General features: G+C 36.1%; 1 protein-coding gene across 2 annotated transcripts in view; it reads right to left on the bottom strand.

The window, feature by feature from the left end:
• Positions 1-1,303: 1,303 nt before the first annotated feature.
• The window catches only part of LOC126370968 (lachesin-like), an 88,423-nt gene continuing 70,590 nt past the window's right edge, over positions 1,304-19,136 (bottom strand). For both annotated transcript variants that reach the window (XM_050016141.1, XM_050016140.1), the window contains exons 5-11: positions 9,354-9,524; positions 6,783-6,911; positions 6,303-6,441; positions 5,531-5,682; positions 4,182-4,292; positions 3,613-3,675; positions 1,304-3,363 (exon numbers count right to left, since the gene is read on the bottom strand). In XM_050016141.1, coding sequence (XP_049872098.1) covers positions 3,140-3,363; positions 3,613-3,675; positions 4,182-4,292; positions 5,531-5,682; positions 6,303-6,441; positions 6,783-6,911; positions 9,354-9,524 — 989 coding nt within the window. In that variant the 3' untranslated portion in view covers positions 1,304-3,139. The remainder of the gene's footprint in view (positions 3,364-3,612; positions 3,676-4,181; positions 4,293-5,530; positions 5,683-6,302; positions 6,442-6,782; positions 6,912-9,353; positions 9,525-19,136) is intronic.

Consider the following 19,136-nt stretch of genomic DNA (forward strand, 5'->3'; position numbering starts at 1 on the left):
AAAAAATCACACGATTTTTCAAAAAGGCGTTTACGAAGTTTATGCTTTAAGGCGATGATATCCTTTCCTTAGAGTAAAACCTCGTAAGTAATTTTGCGACAATACATTTGAGGTAAAACATAACAAGACATATACCTATTTGCAAAAATTTGGACCTAATTTTTTTTACCCGGAATAAAACTAGTGCGTGTGTGCTTTGCGGGGTTTTGATTACAAAAATCACGTAAAATGTGTCTTTAGTAAAAATGAACTTACAAGGTTTTCACTTTATGGACATGGATATACTGAATACTGATATAAAATTGGCAGTCGCGACTATTGCACGAATAATCGAACTTAAAGCGAAAATTCCTTTATAAATGAGTTCTTATCCTGATAGAAGCAATATAGAAGCAGTGTACACTGCTCAGTGTACACGAAGTTTTGTCACCCCAAAAAATTATGCGTTCACATGGTCAGATAAACAGACAACGACCCAATTTTATGCCGCGATAAATAAATTAACATTTAAATTGTTTTTGTCCTTAACATTTGCATTACAAAGAGTCGGAATGGTGTCATGGGAATGACAGAAGGATAAATAAGCTAAGATGAGCCTAAAACTTACTCCAGGAAAAATCAATATGATTCTGCGTAGAAAGAGTGGTTTATTGTTCACAATAAAAAATAACCATTATTTTGTTGAAAAATCTACTGTCTATAAGGTTTTAATGATGATACGAAACGAGTGTCTTACTTTAGGTCAGTATTTAATCTTAAAAAAAGTGTTTTTAATTCAAACCAGTCGATCATTGGATCCATATGAGAAAAGAAGAATAAAAAACCAGGTAAGTATAGTTGGATATTTGCATTTTTTCCCTGCATTTACCTATAAAAAGTGTTTACTTGTTCAATGAATAAATTTTAGGGTTTTGCATCAGATTATCAGCTTCAGCTTACTGATCAAAACACTGAAACAGCCTCCGTGGTCAGAGCGTTGGGCTCACGATCTAGAAGTCCGGGTTCGATTCCCGATGGGGACATTGTCGAAACCACTTTGTGAGACTGTCCTTTGTATGGTAAGGACATTGCAGGTTTGAATCATCTGATTGACCAAAAAAGTAAGATGATTCTGTGCTTCGGAAGGCACGCTGAACCGTTGGATCCGGGCTATGATGAGATGCGGTGCGATGGATCAACCCCTGACTAACTCTATAGGGATTATAATCGTGAGCTTTTCATGTAATGTTATGAAATAAAACTCCAAAATACTTATAAATTGTTTGTTTTAATGATACTCTTATTATGTACATTTATTATTTCGTCGCAGGTACCTAATCAATAACTGTCACATAGGTACGTAAATTACATAGCATAAGTTTCTTATTACTAAGTTATTCAGCAATATTGTATTTACATAACACGTTCCTAAAACTAAATAACGCTTACAACAACAAAATTTAAATTCTACCATTGGTATTACGAAGTAAATTAAGGTACGTCATATATAAAGATAGTAATAAAGAAAATATATCAAGAAAGTATAAGAATATATTTTTTTTTACGAAGAAAATTCATGTTGTTTTTACGCAAAAATAATTGGCAATTTCCAAATACAAATTCTGCGTTTCACTATCTAGAAAATTGATCTACTTAATTTAAAATTAAATTAAAGTAATCTGTTTGATAAAAGAAGTTTTCTGACCGGGAGCATATTTCTTTTTATATTTTGAACATTACATTACAACAAACTGCTAACAGTACTGTTTGGAAGCACACTTTGTATCAATATATCGATTTTGTACAGTAAAAGCGACTATTTACACAGCCGCTGAGCGTTCGCTTCTGCTCAATACATTCACTATTGCAGTTTTTGAAGTCGTATTACTACAATAGATGGAAATCGTATAGGTGGAGACAGGCCGAATAGACGGTGGAAAGGAAAGACGATCTGACGCCTTTCACTTCTTTGAAATGCCTGTATAGATGGGACACAGTGGAAGAACGGAGGAGAGAGGATAATGCTTAGCAGTGAAATAAAAATAAAATTACATACAATTTAAAAAAAAATCATACCTGTTTTGCGTAGTCTCTGACTTAATACATGAATTCAGATACCACCTGTTAAATGTAACACACATGTACACATGTACTTATTGAGGTCAAAAATACTCCCAATCAGTAACCTAGTATTTTTATGTGTCTATCAAAGATTGGATAAGATAAGGAGCAAAATTATACTAAGTATTACGAATTAAATTGAGATTACAAAAACTAACTCCTGTGACTAGTAGGTATACCTAATATTTACAATATCATACAATAAACCAGATTATTGATATGCTTTCATATGATTAAGTTAAGAAGTAAATATAACTTGTTATGCTTGTTTTTTACACTGGTAATCATGAAACAACGCTTGAACTGGAAGGAGACTATAGCAGTAATGTTCTCGTCCACTGTTAAAAAAATAGGCGTTTTTTTCAGAATACCTCTATAGGTAGGGATGTACCTACCAACTTATAATTTACTAAGAGCATTTTTTCATTGCGGTATTACCAGCGGCTCTTTAAGATACCTTTGTAGCAATCAAATCGAGTGGTCCAATAATTCTTTCACCTTACTTGTAGACAACAGTTTCGAAAAACATAAAAAATGTGCCGACGAAATAAGTGGATCGGTACTTATTATGTATTATCAGAGTGATGAAAAATTATTTTCACTGTTCGTAGGCGGGTCTCGGAATTTCACCCCTCGGATTTTAAAAATGGAAACGGTTTTCTTTTATAATTTAATTTAAAATAAACGATAAACTACGAAGTTCCCGATTATGTTTACAATCTGTAAATATCGTGCTGTGAGAGCATTCTCTCTTTACACGTTGATAAATTACATACTTAATTTAGAAAAACTTTAATACCCTTAACAATCATCTGTTTACTTATAACTCAATCACATTTTGTTACTTTCATGAGTACAACTATTTTATATACTTACAGTAAACCCCATTAGAAACAAAGTATGTAGCTGATGCCGATATATTTAAAGTGTATTCGCATTAACGATAAATTAACCCAAATCGTCATCGACAAATAAACTATTTAAAATTGACAATTGATTTTCACAGAAGTTTATTATAAACGTAAGCTTATGAAACTTATCACCTTGTATCATTTATTAGAATTTTATAAACTAGCCTGTTATTGGCGATAGTTACGCATGCGTAAAAACTACTAATTATTACATTTTTTAAGTATGGCAACACCGAGATAACGGCAAGGGTGGGGAGAGGCAAGACTTGATCGCTACTGGAACTCGTAGAATCGGCAGTCGGCAACCAGTTGTTGTCCAGAACGGACTGCTCTATCACGTTTTGCATTGTATCTAGAGAAAATAGAAATATCAAATGAATACGTGTGAATTAACCTTAGAAAAATAAAATAACAGTCGTACAAAATTAAAAAGCAAGCATTTTATTTGTCCGTGCACATTTTTTTGTAAATAGCATTAACTATTTGGTCTGACAAATGAACAGAGCTGACGGCTTTAGAAAAAGACTTGAGGGTGCCCAAATTGGTGTTTGCGATTAATAGAAAAAAACTATGAACTGAAATGTAACAAAAAATATCTTACCGTATGTTGTAACATCAGGTGTGTAGAATTTTTGTTCCGCAGGCTGCAGAGGTATAACGAAACCTAGAAAAAAGGAATAAAAAATATTCAAATTGTATATTATCTTAAGCTACATAAAGAAATTAAAAATGGTAATTTCGAGGAAATCTGTAATATTTATTGCTTGAATTCGTACGAACATGTGGTTTAAACTATGATGGATTTCATGGTGATATAGATATATTTTCTAGTAAGGTAATGTAGCTAAAATGACTAAAACATTTAATAGATAGATATAATGGATGCTTAGATGGATTGTTTACAGAGGTTTCTTTTTGTACCTATTAATTTAATGCTTGGTCGTAATAGGATAACTTAATATAATTTACAGACTAGTTCACAGCAATTTGCAACGGAATATAATATTATGTTAGATACATCTAACAGGAAACTGTTTTGGCTTAATGTGTTTAATTATAAGTTTATATCTATAAGTATCTATTGTGTAAGCTGTTTGTTTCCTTAATAAATAAAATGAAATAAAAAATAAAAATCTCGGTTGCATAAAGGTTACAATATTATCTACTTACGTGGTGGGGGCGTGTACTCCGTGGTCGTGGTGGTGGCAGGAGTGGTCGTCGTGGTCGTTGTAGTCGTTGTGGTTGTTGTCGTCGTGGTCGTTGTGGTCGTAATTTTAATTTCTGTCAACCAAGAAAATATCGTTAAACATAGTACAACGAAATACGAGCGATTTTATATTGTATCGAAAGTGTACCGATTTGCATAGTTTCCACACATAAAAGTTTAGCCTGTCATAAATATAAACAAGTTGGCTTCAATTTCTTAGTTTTACTGGTATTGACTTTCGGTTCGATGATATTATAAACTAGACAGTCGCCAAATCAAATCATTATCATCGTTTCCCTGGCAGTTATCCATATGAGATATTTCAAGAGAACTGCTTATCTACACCTAACATGAAGGTATTACATTAAGTAACAGGTCCGTTTTTTAGCATATTAGATCAACAGATAAAACTTAATCAAATCTGATCGTAAACATCAAATATTAATATGTAGCAGAACTTTAACATCAGAACAATCCATCAAGAATTCCGGTCATTGAAAATGTAAAACTCCCGCCGAGAGTGGTGCTATAATTAATTGCCCAGCATACATAGTGGACTGGAATTAAATGCACGTATTGGCCGGTAAGTAGATTTAAATTGTTAACGTCATTCATTCCAGTATAAGGCTATCATCTGTTGAATTTACAAAATATCTGCATACTACAGATAGCCGTTAGAGGGGACATGGTCGGATGTTATATTCGACTTTTACGGTATTATCAAAATATTGAATGGTTGAACGCATTCTATGTTTTTCTTTAATTTGCCCCAGCAGAGGTTCGTCTGGTCCGGGTATTCACGAAATCACTAATAGTAACACTCATAGAGTTATTACTAAATAAAGATGTCGCGGAAGCATAGTCGATGGGACCGTAATATGCACAAAACGAAATGTTTTACTGAGGCAACGATTGTATTATGAAACTTTCCACGTTATTGATTGCTTCTTTGGTATCGCGCACACTAGTAGAAACGCTTGTGTTACTACGCAATGAATGGCGGTTATATCGATGTAGCGGTTCAGCCAGAAATATTTTGGTGCGGTCGCTTCACACGCCGGCGTGAGTTAATAATCGACATGCGGACTCGTGTAATTTAATCCCTTGTTTCTATGATCTGTGGAACATCAGGGGGGTTAAAATGGTCACATCGAAGCAATTCAACTAAGAAAGCAATATTGCTATTTGACATTGGATTGCATTGCGCACTTACTTTTATATGCGCAAATGTCAAATTGCAATATCGTTTTTTTTTACATGAATTGCTTCGATGTGGCCATTTAAACCCCCCCGTGCAGTATATTATACTCACCATAAAGTCTTATCGTTCCTTCTGCCTTGCCCATAGTATTGCTTGACACACAAGTGTATGTACCGGCATCCTCGCTACTGAACTTGGTAACTGTCAACCTCGTTCGCACCTGGTACGGTGATACCCGCTCTTCTGATATCTCGTGCTTTTCTCTGAAAAAGGTGATCTTGTTTGGAAAGTGCTTTTACAGTTTCGTACCCTACCCTATTATCAAACTGTTTACCCTATACGCAAATATTCACTTCACAACTTACTTCCCTTTAGTCAAGAATATTTCTACCTGTCTCACCATTCAAGGATCTTTTGAACCTTGAACTGTAATAGGTAGCTGGTTGAAATATTTACAGAATATGAGGTATTATGACAGATTTTCTAACAAAGCGTTAGGATATTATACAGGCATCGTAACGAAAACTTTGCGGGATGATATAGACCATTATTCTGAATTGATATCAAGTAGAATGTTCCGTCGCAAAAGTATCAAAATGAAAATAATTAACAAAAAACAGTAAAATTTTCATGAATTTTCCGATAGGAAAATCCACTTAATGTCAACTAATAATCATAGTCTGAATCATCCATCTCAGTATTTGTTACGGTGTCACTAACACCCATATGTACTTGTATGGCTACTTGTAGGTAAGCATGTACTTGTACGGGGTGTAAGTGACATCGCAACGAATACTGAGGGGGACGATTCAGCTCATTATTCTGAGTTAATATATACCCTAGTTTAACTTATTGAAAATTGATGATTTGGAAATTGCCTTACCCAGAGAGAATCATTTCTTCCCCACTCTTCAGCCAATAGTTGATGGCTTGAGGATATGCTTCCACTGAGCACTCCAGCCTGGTCTGAGAACCTGTTGGAACTCCGATTACTTTTGTCGCCACTATAACTGTAGGCCCAACTGTGAACAAACACGTAGGTAACTAATTGTTTAAATCGAAAATGGAACACTTAAAACTAAAATTTGGAGGCCGAGAAAATATCAGTTATAAAAGAGAAGACATCAGTTTAGCAAAAATAAGACACGACGAATTTATTAAAAACATCATAGAAGGAAAGCTAGAAGGAATGAGAGGAAGGGGAAGATCAAGAAGAGTTTACATGGAAAAGATTGAAGAAAAGGTTAACGTCGTGTCTTAAAGGGAAGTTAAGGAATTGGCCTTTGATAGACTGGAATGGAAAATGCTACACCGACAAGAGCGTGGCTCTTAAACTGACGATGATGAAATCAAAAATACTTACAGTTGACACTCAACATGATTCGCTTGCTGACAGACGGTGGTACATCATTTGATGCTATGCAGAGATATGCGCCCATTTGTCGCCGCTCCACCTTGGACAGGTTGAGGTTTGGCCCCATAAACATGTCCACTGCGAAAAAAAACATGATTAACCAATGTTGTTGACAGAAAGACTTCAGAAAAGCCGCACTTCCGAAGAAAAAGTTCTTGTGGGGATCACTCTGTCTCAGTAATAATGGTCCTTTGAGAACGCGAAAACTATCAACAATATTGATGCAAAAATTTACCAGATTAGTAAAGATTTTGTTGATCAAATAAAAACCATATCATCATCATCATCTCCCTAGCATTATCCCGTTTTTCACAAGATTCGCTTACCTGAAGATTTAACAGGTCCGGTTTTTTACAGAAGCGACTGCCTGTCTGACTTTCTAACCCGCGAAGGGAAAACCGGCCCAATACAGGTTTGGTCACATACCTCCGAAAATGAATTTCTCGGGAATATGGGTTTCCTCACGATGTTTTCCTTCACCGCTTAGCATGTGATAATAATATATTATCCAAACATGAATTCGAAAACAAATTCGGCAATCATTGGTTTAGGCATGTGTTGGATTCGAACCTGCGACCTCAAAGTGAGAAGCAAGCAACTGGGCTACCACGTCTTAAACCATATAAAAATTAACAAACATTTAAATATCTTTTCACCAACCCACATTTGAGCAGTGTGGTGGAGTCTCCCCCATACGCACAGGCCTAAAATCTTTAAAATACCAAATGTTTATAATTATTGTAAAATTAGTAATTAGGCTTATGAACAACAACACATCGCGAGCATTTACAACGAGTGTTCATTTAATTTTCGCACAAACATTCTGAAGATTATTATTTGCTTATGCTTATATATTTGCTTTGAAAATATTTTACGCAAATTGAAGAGAAAACGTCACGAAACCCACTTCAGGTCGAAAACTTCGCATTGTTCGGAACCCAAAACTTTGTGATCCTATCAAAAGCGTAAAGTTTAAGTAAACGTACGACAAATTCCACTTGCTTTGTGTATTTTTACTGCGGAATTGAATATTTATACTTGGTAAGTTTGAATTTACATAGGTTTATTCGTTTCTACTTAGTCAAATCTGTTATAATAATAATGTACTATGATAACATTTTGCTCGAACTTTCCAGTTTTGAACTGAATCTGTCAAAAAGCTTCAACTATAAAAATAATAAGGACCAGTAGTATTCGAAGCGTACGAATTGTAGTACACGTACTTGTAAAAAATTGTGAATTATGATTTCAAATTCACTAAGTACTCAACATAATGCATTGTAAATGACACGCAGACAGACAGCCATCAAATATTCTCTATATAAGTACTTACGTCATAAATCACAAAGTGAAATAAACAACCATGATTTCGACTCGAGAATTCTCACATTTCTACTTCTCATCTCGTAAAAAACACGCAGGAACGTGTAAGGAAAAAAACCTCGGCTTGACAACCTAAGAGCAAAGTTAACGAACTGATTGTATCGTTATGCAAAGCCGTAGGTATTTTATTTTTGCCTTCATCATAAAATTTTCTGTACTTTTCCACACATATTGGTGGCGATGAAAGTAAAAAAACTCTTCTTATGCTCATGCATGATTATCTTTTAAAGTCCTTTTAAAATCCAAACCCTATACGAGTACTTTGTCATGTTGAAGAACCATCCCTTAGTCATTTTACAACATAACCGAACTTATAAGCGTAACCGAAATTATAATTAAGTATAAAAGTAAAAACATATCAATATGTTTTTACTTTTTACTTGTTTTTCTATTATTTTATAACTATTTTATAATCATATTTGAATTTGGATATTATTTTTTTTACCTTTTTTACATTATAGTTTTGGAATAAAATTCAAAGCGTATGGTTTCAATTTCGACATATTTTTAAGTTTTAATGTGAAGAATATTATACATACAAGTCATAGTTTGGCATAAAATTACATTTCCACACAATGTTAACCCATTAATTGCGACTGTCACAATCATTTATAAAAACTTCCGCTCTCTAATTCCATTTCCCTTCCTGGCAAATAATAATTATTATGAATATTCATCGTCCCAAAATTCTGTTAACAAAATCAGGAGTAATCGTTACTCCGGTATGCGGATACCTTTATTTTAATGAACTTTGGTAATTATTCATGCACCGATGATTAAAAGGCTGTATAAAGGCTTCTGTTAAAAACCGGACCTGTCGAATCTTTAGTCAATGGTTTTTCCCGACATACATAATTGACTAGATTGCTAGGTTCAAGACAAATTATGAAGGTCTGATTACTAAATAAACACAGATCTAAATTATGATTATGATTAATCAAGAAAAACGTAATAATAAATCCGACATTTTATCACGTTTTTCTATGATGTCACAGTGTGTTTTTTCATACAAATTCCATAGTAATATCGTGTTTTAACGTTTAGTAAAAAGTAACTGATTTGAATAGTTGATGTCGCTTATAATAAGAAAATAGCACATAATCAATTCGTCTCATAAGAATTAGAATAATTGTTTACCTTTCCGAAGCTCTCCCGCCTCGTTTCTCAGTTGAATGTTGGCGCCGTCTTCTCGTCTCCACAGGATGCGGGGATGTGGCCTGCCATCAGCCTTGCAAGAGATGCTCACATCTTGACCCTCGCGAGCCACCAGGTCCCCGCTCGTCCCCTCGTCTACGATGTTTGGAGGTACTGCACAGAGAAATAGCATTGAATATGAATATGTTATAACATACCTTTTCGCCTGTATCCCCGAAGGGGTAGGCAGAGTTGTATTGTATAAGCACCAACTCCTTGTCAGTATGTTGAAGTCCCATGTAATAGGGGGCGAGGCTAACGCGCCAGCTTAGAAAAGGTCACGTCATCACAGTATTGTAGCAGAGCGCAAACTCTGCACATACTGGCCTTTCGTTCTGACCGTCAATCATTTTAAATTACGAAATTCTCATTTCATTCCGCATTTCCTTTCATTTTACACTGATTCATTGCATCCCCGACCTTCATAAGAATCACATAAATATATATTATACTGTTTTGCTTTAGCCGTGCCCTCTAATTCTGGATTTGTTTGACAAATGGGGAGCGCTGAAGGCTCTCACCCGGTACAACGTTTAAGACCATCATCACCACCCATAGTGCCGCTGTATTAACCAACTTCTGAGTCAATCGTTATCATAGTAAAGTACGTCCTAAAGACCTCGTACAAGGGACTTATCTACGTGTGTATAAACAATCGACGTTACATTGTGTTCCGTCGTATGAACAATATGAGTTTATTTTCTCCGAGGTAGCAAAACAGGAAAAGAACCAGAAAATTAGCAGCAATCGAATCTCCGAAAATGTTGAGACAATAAAATAAAAGACTGTCACTTTATGAGAGAGATACGTCACCATTCACTTAAGGCAATGACGGCAAACAGGAAATTATGTTATCTAAAGACGTTCCTTAAAATGAGATTTCGATTTACAGTGTTGACAAGCTCGACACGGGATTTTATTAAAAAAGTCGCGATAAGCAGGTATTCTTAATCCTTAAATGGAAGTCTAATTCCGTATTAAAATAATAGGATGGACCCAAACTCAGGTAATTTATGCACTGAGGGATCGTTATTCGGAGCAAAAGGAATAAATTTCAGCGAAAATACACTCTTATTCGCGTTTTTCCCGGTTGAAATTTTTACATAAATCTAGCGATACGTATCTTTTAATAAATATTTATGCAAAGATTTAAATTAATTAACGTGCATGGCGTGGGATAATTCAGTTAATGCCGGTGTGTATTCTGTTAGCCCGGATTGAGTAATGGTGCTTCGTTTATGTAATTAAGTTTATTGCAATGGATTGGAAAACTGATTGCGAATTTCGCAGCGATAAGTACTAATTTAAAGTAGGGATCATATTAAATAGGTATTTATTATTTTAAGTTTTGAGTTTTAAGTGAGGAGCTCGGTGGTCGGTTTGCGATTGTTGAAGTTAAGCAACTTTCGCAAAGGCCGGTCATAGGATGGGTGACCACAAAAAAAATAAAAGTTTTCATCTCGATATGCTTCGGAAGGCACGTTAAGCCGTTGGTCCCGGCTGCATTAGCAGTCGTTAATATCAATCAATCCGCACTGGGCCAGCGTGATGGTTTAAGGCCCAATCTCCCTGTCCATCCATAGGGAAGGCCCGTACCCCAGCAGTGGGGACTTTAAGGGGCTGATGATGATGATTTTAAGTTTTAGTAATAAAATTGTTTATTCTTATTTTCGCTGTTATTGCGTAGAGTCAAGTAGAATGGAAGAATCAAGGGGCGATCTTTGCTCAACAGTGGAATGAAGTAAGCTAGATAAGTTTGCTATAAAATAATTGCAATTTTGTTAAAGGAAAGTAGCTACGTACTTAAGAATATCTAACATCGTTATCTTAATAATAATAATATAATCACATACATACAAAAACTCACGCCTATTTCCGATCGGGGTAAGCAGAGACTATGGAATTCCATTACAATAAACCATTCCATTATGTGATTATTACTATGATCACATATTACAAAAAAAATATAATAATATGATGTGGGTGTAACTAGCAGAGTGGAAGAGGAAGGTCAAGGCGTCCATATCGCAATCAGATCCAGGATATTTTAAAGAAAGGTCAGGTTAATTCTAAACCGGCGAGCATGCGTGAAGTCATAATAAGAGTGGAAGAAGCGAAGTGGTGTTTCGAAGGACGTAATATACGATTCCGACGACCCGATTACTCTAGCCATAGAGGCAGCCAATCAGCTCGCGACACCAAACCCTTTAGGACCCCGATACCGACCCCGCCGGCGTGGTCGACGATTTCCCTCATTAAGCGCTTATCGCTATCGACCCACTAGGGTCGATTAATTCTTTCAAATATTTTTCCTCTCAGACGACGCCCTGAGCCGAGGTTCGCGCCCAACTGGGCACCCTCAGGCCTGTTGTCTTAAATGTTGTACCGGGTGAGAGCCTTCAGCGCTCCCCATTTGTCCGGCCAAGTAGTTAATGCCATCTGCAGCAAATCTACAATAATTCACGTCAAAAAAAACGAAGTGGTGTGTCAGAATCGTAGTAAGTGGAATTCCGTGGTCAATGTAATCGTGTCAAAGGTAATTATTTACACAGAGTGAACATATCCCTGATGTATGAGCACTTTGTGATCTGTGTTATCAGTTTTTGTTTTATGACACATACATACATACATAAACTCACGCCTGTAATCCCTAATTGGGTGGGCAGAGCCATATGTAATCAAAGACAACTTGCAGCCACTGTTGATACGATGTCGTAAGCTGGATATGATAAACCGTATGGTGATAAGGGATCAGCCTATCGCCCATAACATTAGTCCATCATGTTAGACGACACAATCCCTCTGTCGGTTTTTACGACATGCCCGGGAAGACAAGCAGCATTTGTTTTATGAATTCTGTGTACTGTGGTTAGGGTATATAATATTATTGTAAAATGAGTCTTAGTGCCTGATATAAATAAACAAAAAAATATCTAAACTGCATAAAACGAATTTAAAAGAAAATATTGCTATCCAGATTTGGCTACTAAGCTAAGTTGGATAACATCACGAAGTTCGCAGGTGTAAGGCCTAGATATTATTGGCACAAGCCGAATAAAAATGGCTTGGCTCAAGCCGAAGAGTAAACAAGTGCTGGCAAACAAGCCTATATTTATTGAAACGCCATAATGTACCTGAAATATGAGACAGAAGGCGATTACTAAGAAAAGTTTTGCGTACTGTTGTTATGTTGTGTTTTGCATAAATAAAATATTTATTAATAAGTATAGGCGGTCTGTTTCACTCTAATCAAGTAATCATCATCAATTTAAGAGCCATGCTCTTGTCGGTGTAGCATTTTCCATTCCAGTCTGTCAAAGGCCAATGCCTTGACTTCCCTATAAGACACGACATTAACCTTTTCTTTAATCTGTTCCATGTAAGCTCTTCTTGGTTTTCCCCTTCCTCTCTTTCCTTCTAGCTTTCCTTCTATGATGTTTTTAATAAATTCGTCGTGTCTTATTAGGTGTCCAATCATCTTGCCTCTTCTGTCTTCAATAATTCTCAGTATCAGTAATACCTAATCCTCTAATCAAGTATTAAATGAAAATTTGAAATATTATTCATAACTTATCTGGCAAATAATGAGCGTCAAAATGGCTGCTTACTTGACGTATTTGAAGTTGAAATGGCGTAAAATCATTGTTTTCTTATTATTACCGTGTTATATACCAGTGGCACAGGGACTGGAACCTGGAGGGCAGCAATAACTGTCAGTACTATTACTGGAGGGCAGCAATAACTGTCAGTACTATTCAGAGGGAGGGAGGGAGAAGCTCGGTGGCGCAGCAGTAATCGCGCTCGGTCTGCGATTTTTGAAGTTAAGCAACTTTCTCAAAGGCCGGTCATAGAATGGGTGACCACAAAAAAAAAAGTTTTCATCTCGAGCTCCTCCGTGCTTCGGAAGGCACGTTAAGCCGTTGGTCCCGGCTGCATTAGCAGTCGTTAATAACCATCAATTCGCACTGGTCCCGCGCGATGGTTTAAGGCCCGAACTACCTATCCATTCATAGGGAAGGCCCGTGCCCCAGCAGTGGGGACGTTAATGGGCTGATGATGATGATGATGACTATTCAGAGGTAGAGGACAGGAGACCTAGTGTGGTACGATGGGTGGGGATAGAGTCCTGACGTGCTAGCAGACGAGAGCCGGTAGTGGGATTATTAGTAATAACGACGAAAATAGTAACACCAACAGGAATATCCGGTTTATTAATAGTACTTCACAAAGGAATTATAACGATGCTTAGATATAAGATACTGTGAACAATTAATAATCACAATCCAAAATAAGAGGTCACGGCCAGAGCTAAGCATAATATATAATTATGTTGCTCTTATGAAGGTCGGGAATGCAATGAGCGTAAAATGAAAGGTAATGCGGAATGGAATGAGAGTTTCGAAATTTAAAATGATTGACGGTCGGAAAGAAAGGCCAGTATGTGCAGAGTTTGTACTCTGCCACGCTAGAACGGCTTTGAAATAGACTGCTCTGGGCGCCATCCCATCCGCGTCAGAGTACTGCGGGGTGAAAGGCAACAGTTCTTGCCACCACTGCCCTATTTTTCCCTAAAAAAGTAGCTTGGAGAATGCTACACCGGCAAGAGCGTAGCTCTTAAATGAGTACCATATACAGAGTGAGTGAGTGTGAGAGTGTGAGTGCTATATACCAGATATTTGCTTCCAAAATATTTTAGAAATTAAAATTTGATCCGGTCATCCTGACATCAGGATGGCCCATGACAGATAAGTACGCAAACAAGTTCGCTTTAAGCTCATATCGGTGTGGGGCGAAGAGTGTCCCTTCTATATTATATGCGTTATTTTTTATTCTATGACGATAGATACACTGGTAATCTGTGACTGGGGTGCTCAAGAGTGGTTGCAAAATGACTTACGTAGCAAATACTCTTGATTGCACACGCAAGAAATAAAAAAAATACAAACAAAAATTAGAAGTAGAAGAGTACAACGAAGCGGACTTATTGCTAAGTAGCAATCTCTTCCAGGCATCCTTTTATAGGCTACTTAGATGTAGTACTGCCCGCTATAATAAGTTTTATGATTTATACATTTATTTACACCATAAACAACGTTTATAGATAAACGATTTATACAAATTGTACTTTATATCTTCGTCATTTTCACTCAGGGTCAGACTACACCCTTGTAGACAACAGTACGCGGTAAATTGTCGCCAGGATCTAAATCCCTTATCCTTCATTGTCTTACTGTGGTTCCGCACAGATTAGGGATATACACGCTCGCATTAGTCCCAGCTGGTTCCTAATTCGTCAACGGCTTAGCCTAAGGTCCTAGCAACTGGTTAATAACTATTTCGTTTATCGTGTCGCTCTAGCAGGTACATTATTTCGATAAGTTTCCTACAATATAATTTCTTGGGATGTTTTATGAAATACTAGCTTTTTCCAGCGGTTACGTTCAATTCGGGGTAACGCGGTTCCCCTTTCGTGCTTTAAAAAACAGAAGAAGACACGGAACAGAACGTACATAATGTATATGTGTGTCGTAGATTTTACCTGAATAAACTTTTTTATTATTATTATTATTACATCCAAAACCAAAGCGACTGTCTTATTCCTTAAAGGTAGAGGAATATTGGTGTTAATTCCTGTATACACCATCTAATATTATTTTAAGTTATACCTGTCATTTTCTTATCCGCCGAAAAGGAAAGAGACGGGTAATCGACAAGCATTAAATTTATGGAACACACGTCAAATTTAAGCACAAATCTAAAACAACCGTCTAAAAAATTTATATTGGCCAATAACCCGCCAGAATTATGTTCACAGCAGTCAAACGGTTTTACATACCAGCGAGATACCTTTTTGATTCGTCCGGGTTATTCATTCATTTACTCATTCTTCCTAAAATTAAGAGCTGTCAATCATCCGTCCCTTTCCTTTTCGGCGGATAAGAAAATGACAGTAACTTAAAGTAAAATTGGGTGTCTGCAGGAATCGGGGCCATTATCAATCTAAACTAAACGAATTCATCCAATCCGAAAAACAACAACGGTAAAGACGAATCCGAAACCGAGTTTGTTTTCGGAAATCGGAAACCAAACCGGAAATCGGAAAAACGAAGTCTTAATGTTGTATATCAATTAATAATCGATTATTTTCTAAGATTCCCATTGACATTCAGAATTTGCCTTTCAACTGTTTTAAGACAGTAGTGAAGTGAAACAAAAACTTTACAAAAAAGGTTATTATAAAGTTAGTGATTATTTAAAATATATGAATGCATGGGATTAACTGTCCGAGAACTGATATAAGGCAGCTAAATTACTCAGTTGTATAAAAATATTTTGTTTTCTTTTTTTTAAAAAAGAACGTCTAGGGCCCTGTGCCGAGGTCTTTTTTGCAGCTTCTTTTCTCCGGCCATACAGGCTGTGAGTAGCTGCAGTAGTTTTAGGCGGATGAGACGTTCGTTATGTAAAAATTGACGATTCAAAGTGTAACTATGTTATCTACTGAATAAAGAAATTTTTGAATTTGAATTTTGAATTTGAATATGCCTCTAAATAATCTAAGTATATCTGAGGATATGCCTATCGATACTATCAATTGTAGAATAGTTGCAATCTATTTACTCAGCCTACTTTTGATTAAATCGATTATATTACAATAATCAATTAAAGCAAGGTATTGGTTAAGATTTTGGATATCGATGCTATCGATAGGCATATCGATATTAAGATTTTGACGCAAGACGCAATAAACGATATGATTATTTACGGCGTCCATAATCGATTGATCGGCAACACTATCGCAAAGCTAAACACGAATAGGCAAAAATCAAAAGCAATTAATTACTTAACTGCTTGTGATTATTGCCTCAATCGTGCCCGCACTTAAATACAGATAGCGAACACATAACTTTAGCGTGTTTCAGAACCTATCAGTGAATTAGTATCGGAATTCATGATTAACACCTATTTATCTATCAAATGTGGATTTATGGTTAAATAGATTTAATGTTTTAACATTTTTTAATTAATTTGTTTTAATAACTATTTTAGAGGCTGGGGAAGATTTCCAAAAAAAGAAATAAAGCTGGTATTTTTCGTTTGTAACAAAAATTCTGTGTACCAATTTTTAGCTTCCTACCACGAAAACTGAAAAAAATCCCATATAAAATTTCCACCCCCCTATTTGAACGGGTTGCGGGCCGATTTAAAAAAAATATAATGCTCATTTTTTTGTCACAAATTCCAATTTTAAGCTTTCTGCCTTGAAAATAGCGGAATGCTCCATAAAAACTTCCACCTTCTATTTTATGGAAGTGGGGGGTTAGAAAGAGACAAAAAGTAGCCTATGTCACTCTCCATCCCTTCAACTATCTCCATTTAAAAAATCACGTAATTTTGTTGCTCCGTTTTGTCGTGAAATACGAACAAACAAACAGCCACCCACACACACACTTTCGCATTTATATTAGTAAGTATGGATTATTTGTATTTAATGAATAAAAAAATAAAGCAGGGTTTGTTTAAATTGCGATTATTATGAAATTATTCTTATCCTTCTCGTGGACGAGGAAAAGATTACGAATTGCTTTTAAAATAGAAGTTAAGTAAGTAAGTACCTACTTATTTTTATTATTGTTATAGCACAAACAATCTTAGTTTATTTTTAGAAGACTTTCGAGAATAACGGGGGATTACAATTATATTAGGAATACTTTTACACAGGAATAACTTTTCTTTTATTGTATAGTCAAATAAGCGGATGGGTATGACATAAATAGCTGTTTTATTATTTGTTCTAGCTAGTTCAACGCTCAGCCAAATTCACTGTGGCTTTGATCTCCGTTCATAATATACATTCCGTATTTAATTTGAAGAAGTTTAGAATAGACTAGAATAGAATCCAATTTAGCTGTTAGATCATCCGAAACGCCCTTATACCGTAGAATGAACAATATGATTGAGTACCTACACAGTGACGGCCCTAGCAAAATATTTAGGTGGTGCGAATCCTTATAGTGGCACCCCTCAGCCCCTTAAAATACAAAATGTTTCGATTAGTTTACGGCCACCGAAATTTACCTATAAAAAAATAATGTTGAAATGTTGTTTTTTTAAAATGTTGTGTACTGTCACGAGCATTAATATGTATACACTTTGGTACCATGTCACATTAACTTTTTTGACAAATTGAACTGTAAGTCTCACTAAATGTCAAATATGTTAGTGCGACAGAGTCCTAAAGTGGGTACATTTTATTGCTCATGACTGTACGGCCACCCGATATGAGTTTCAATGTGGCCGCAATCTAACCCGATGAAGTTAGTTTGGGGCCAGGGTGAACCAGTCTTGGTTAATTTTGGCGTCCCTCCTGTTTCGGCGCCCGGTGCGGTGGCACACTTCGCACCGCCCCAGGTCCGACACTATTAAAACGGTAATTCTCCGCCCCCCACCAAGTCGTATCGGGCGCCTACCTCGCACAGGCGTCTTACCACACCCCGGACAGTTCATACAAAAATCTCATTCTTACCGAATGTCGTCTGACGCGTAAGTGCTCACACAAACATACACATACAGAGAAAACAGAAAATAAAATCTTGCAAAGCATGTATACAGGGTGTTAGTGACATCGTAACAAAAACTTTGAGGGATGATTCAGGCCATGACTCTCAGTTGATACCAAGTAGAATTTCCCGTCGCAAAAGTATGGAAAAGAAAATAAATTAAAAAAAAAAACGAAAAAAATCATGTATTCAGCGATAGGAAACTCCACTTGATATCAACTCAGAATCATGGTCTGAATCATTCCCCTCAGTATTCGTTACGACGTCACTAACACCCTGTATAGCTTTTCTAGAACAAACCAACTATTGCTCCATAATAAAATAACACATTAATTATGTTATAACAATAACAAAAACTGGAGCCTTTGTACCCTATAAATTACCCAGCAAGATTGTTCGGCTTTAAAATTGTCCCGTACAAAAGAGGGTTCGTTTTCCTCTACTCGTTATAAAACATGGAAACGCTTCGGAGGACTGAAAACGTTACAAACACAAAGAGAAGTGCACGTGAGTAAATTTGTAATTAGAAAGCCGACCTCACTTATTTCAGTTTGTTTGTGTGCCCTGTGTAATTACTGGACAATTTACCTAATTTGTTTTCGGGTGTGTTTTTGGAGTTTACTTTCAGCGCTATGTAGACCCGATTTAAGTACAAGTTGGGCTTGGGTTGCTCGTGACAACCGCCTGGCTACTTGAAGTAGTTTGGATTCTAATTTTAATTTGACGCGGAATTTGTTAACGGTAACCATGATGTAGAATAGTAATATAATAACGCATAAATAAACACGCAAAAAAAATAATGCTTTTCTGGATTACGTTTACGTTTTTACGATAAAATACCAGACAGTATTTTGAATTTGTCAGAAAATTAATTTGTAGCTCATGTGAAACTTACTTTATGCAAAAAAAGCTTATTATTTAAGATTATTGATTACCTAAATGATAAAAATGCTTGGTATTAAATGTGTTCCTCTAGTTATTGATTTAAAAGATAGGTTGCTGTTGCAGTTTCTTGCCATTTCTTCTTCTCAGCCATAACATCTTGCGAAATGACGTAGATTCAAAAATGTGAAATTGACCTTCAACAAGTTTATCTATGATAATTATGTTGAATAAATGATTCTGATATCTAAAAACTAAGGTAAGTAATAATCTGCTTCGTTATGAA

This window comes from Pectinophora gossypiella, chromosome 11, assembly GCF_024362695.1.
Source record: "Pectinophora gossypiella chromosome 11, ilPecGoss1.1, whole genome shotgun sequence".
In the NCBI taxonomy this organism is placed as follows: domain Eukaryota; kingdom Metazoa; phylum Arthropoda; class Insecta; order Lepidoptera; family Gelechiidae; genus Pectinophora; species Pectinophora gossypiella.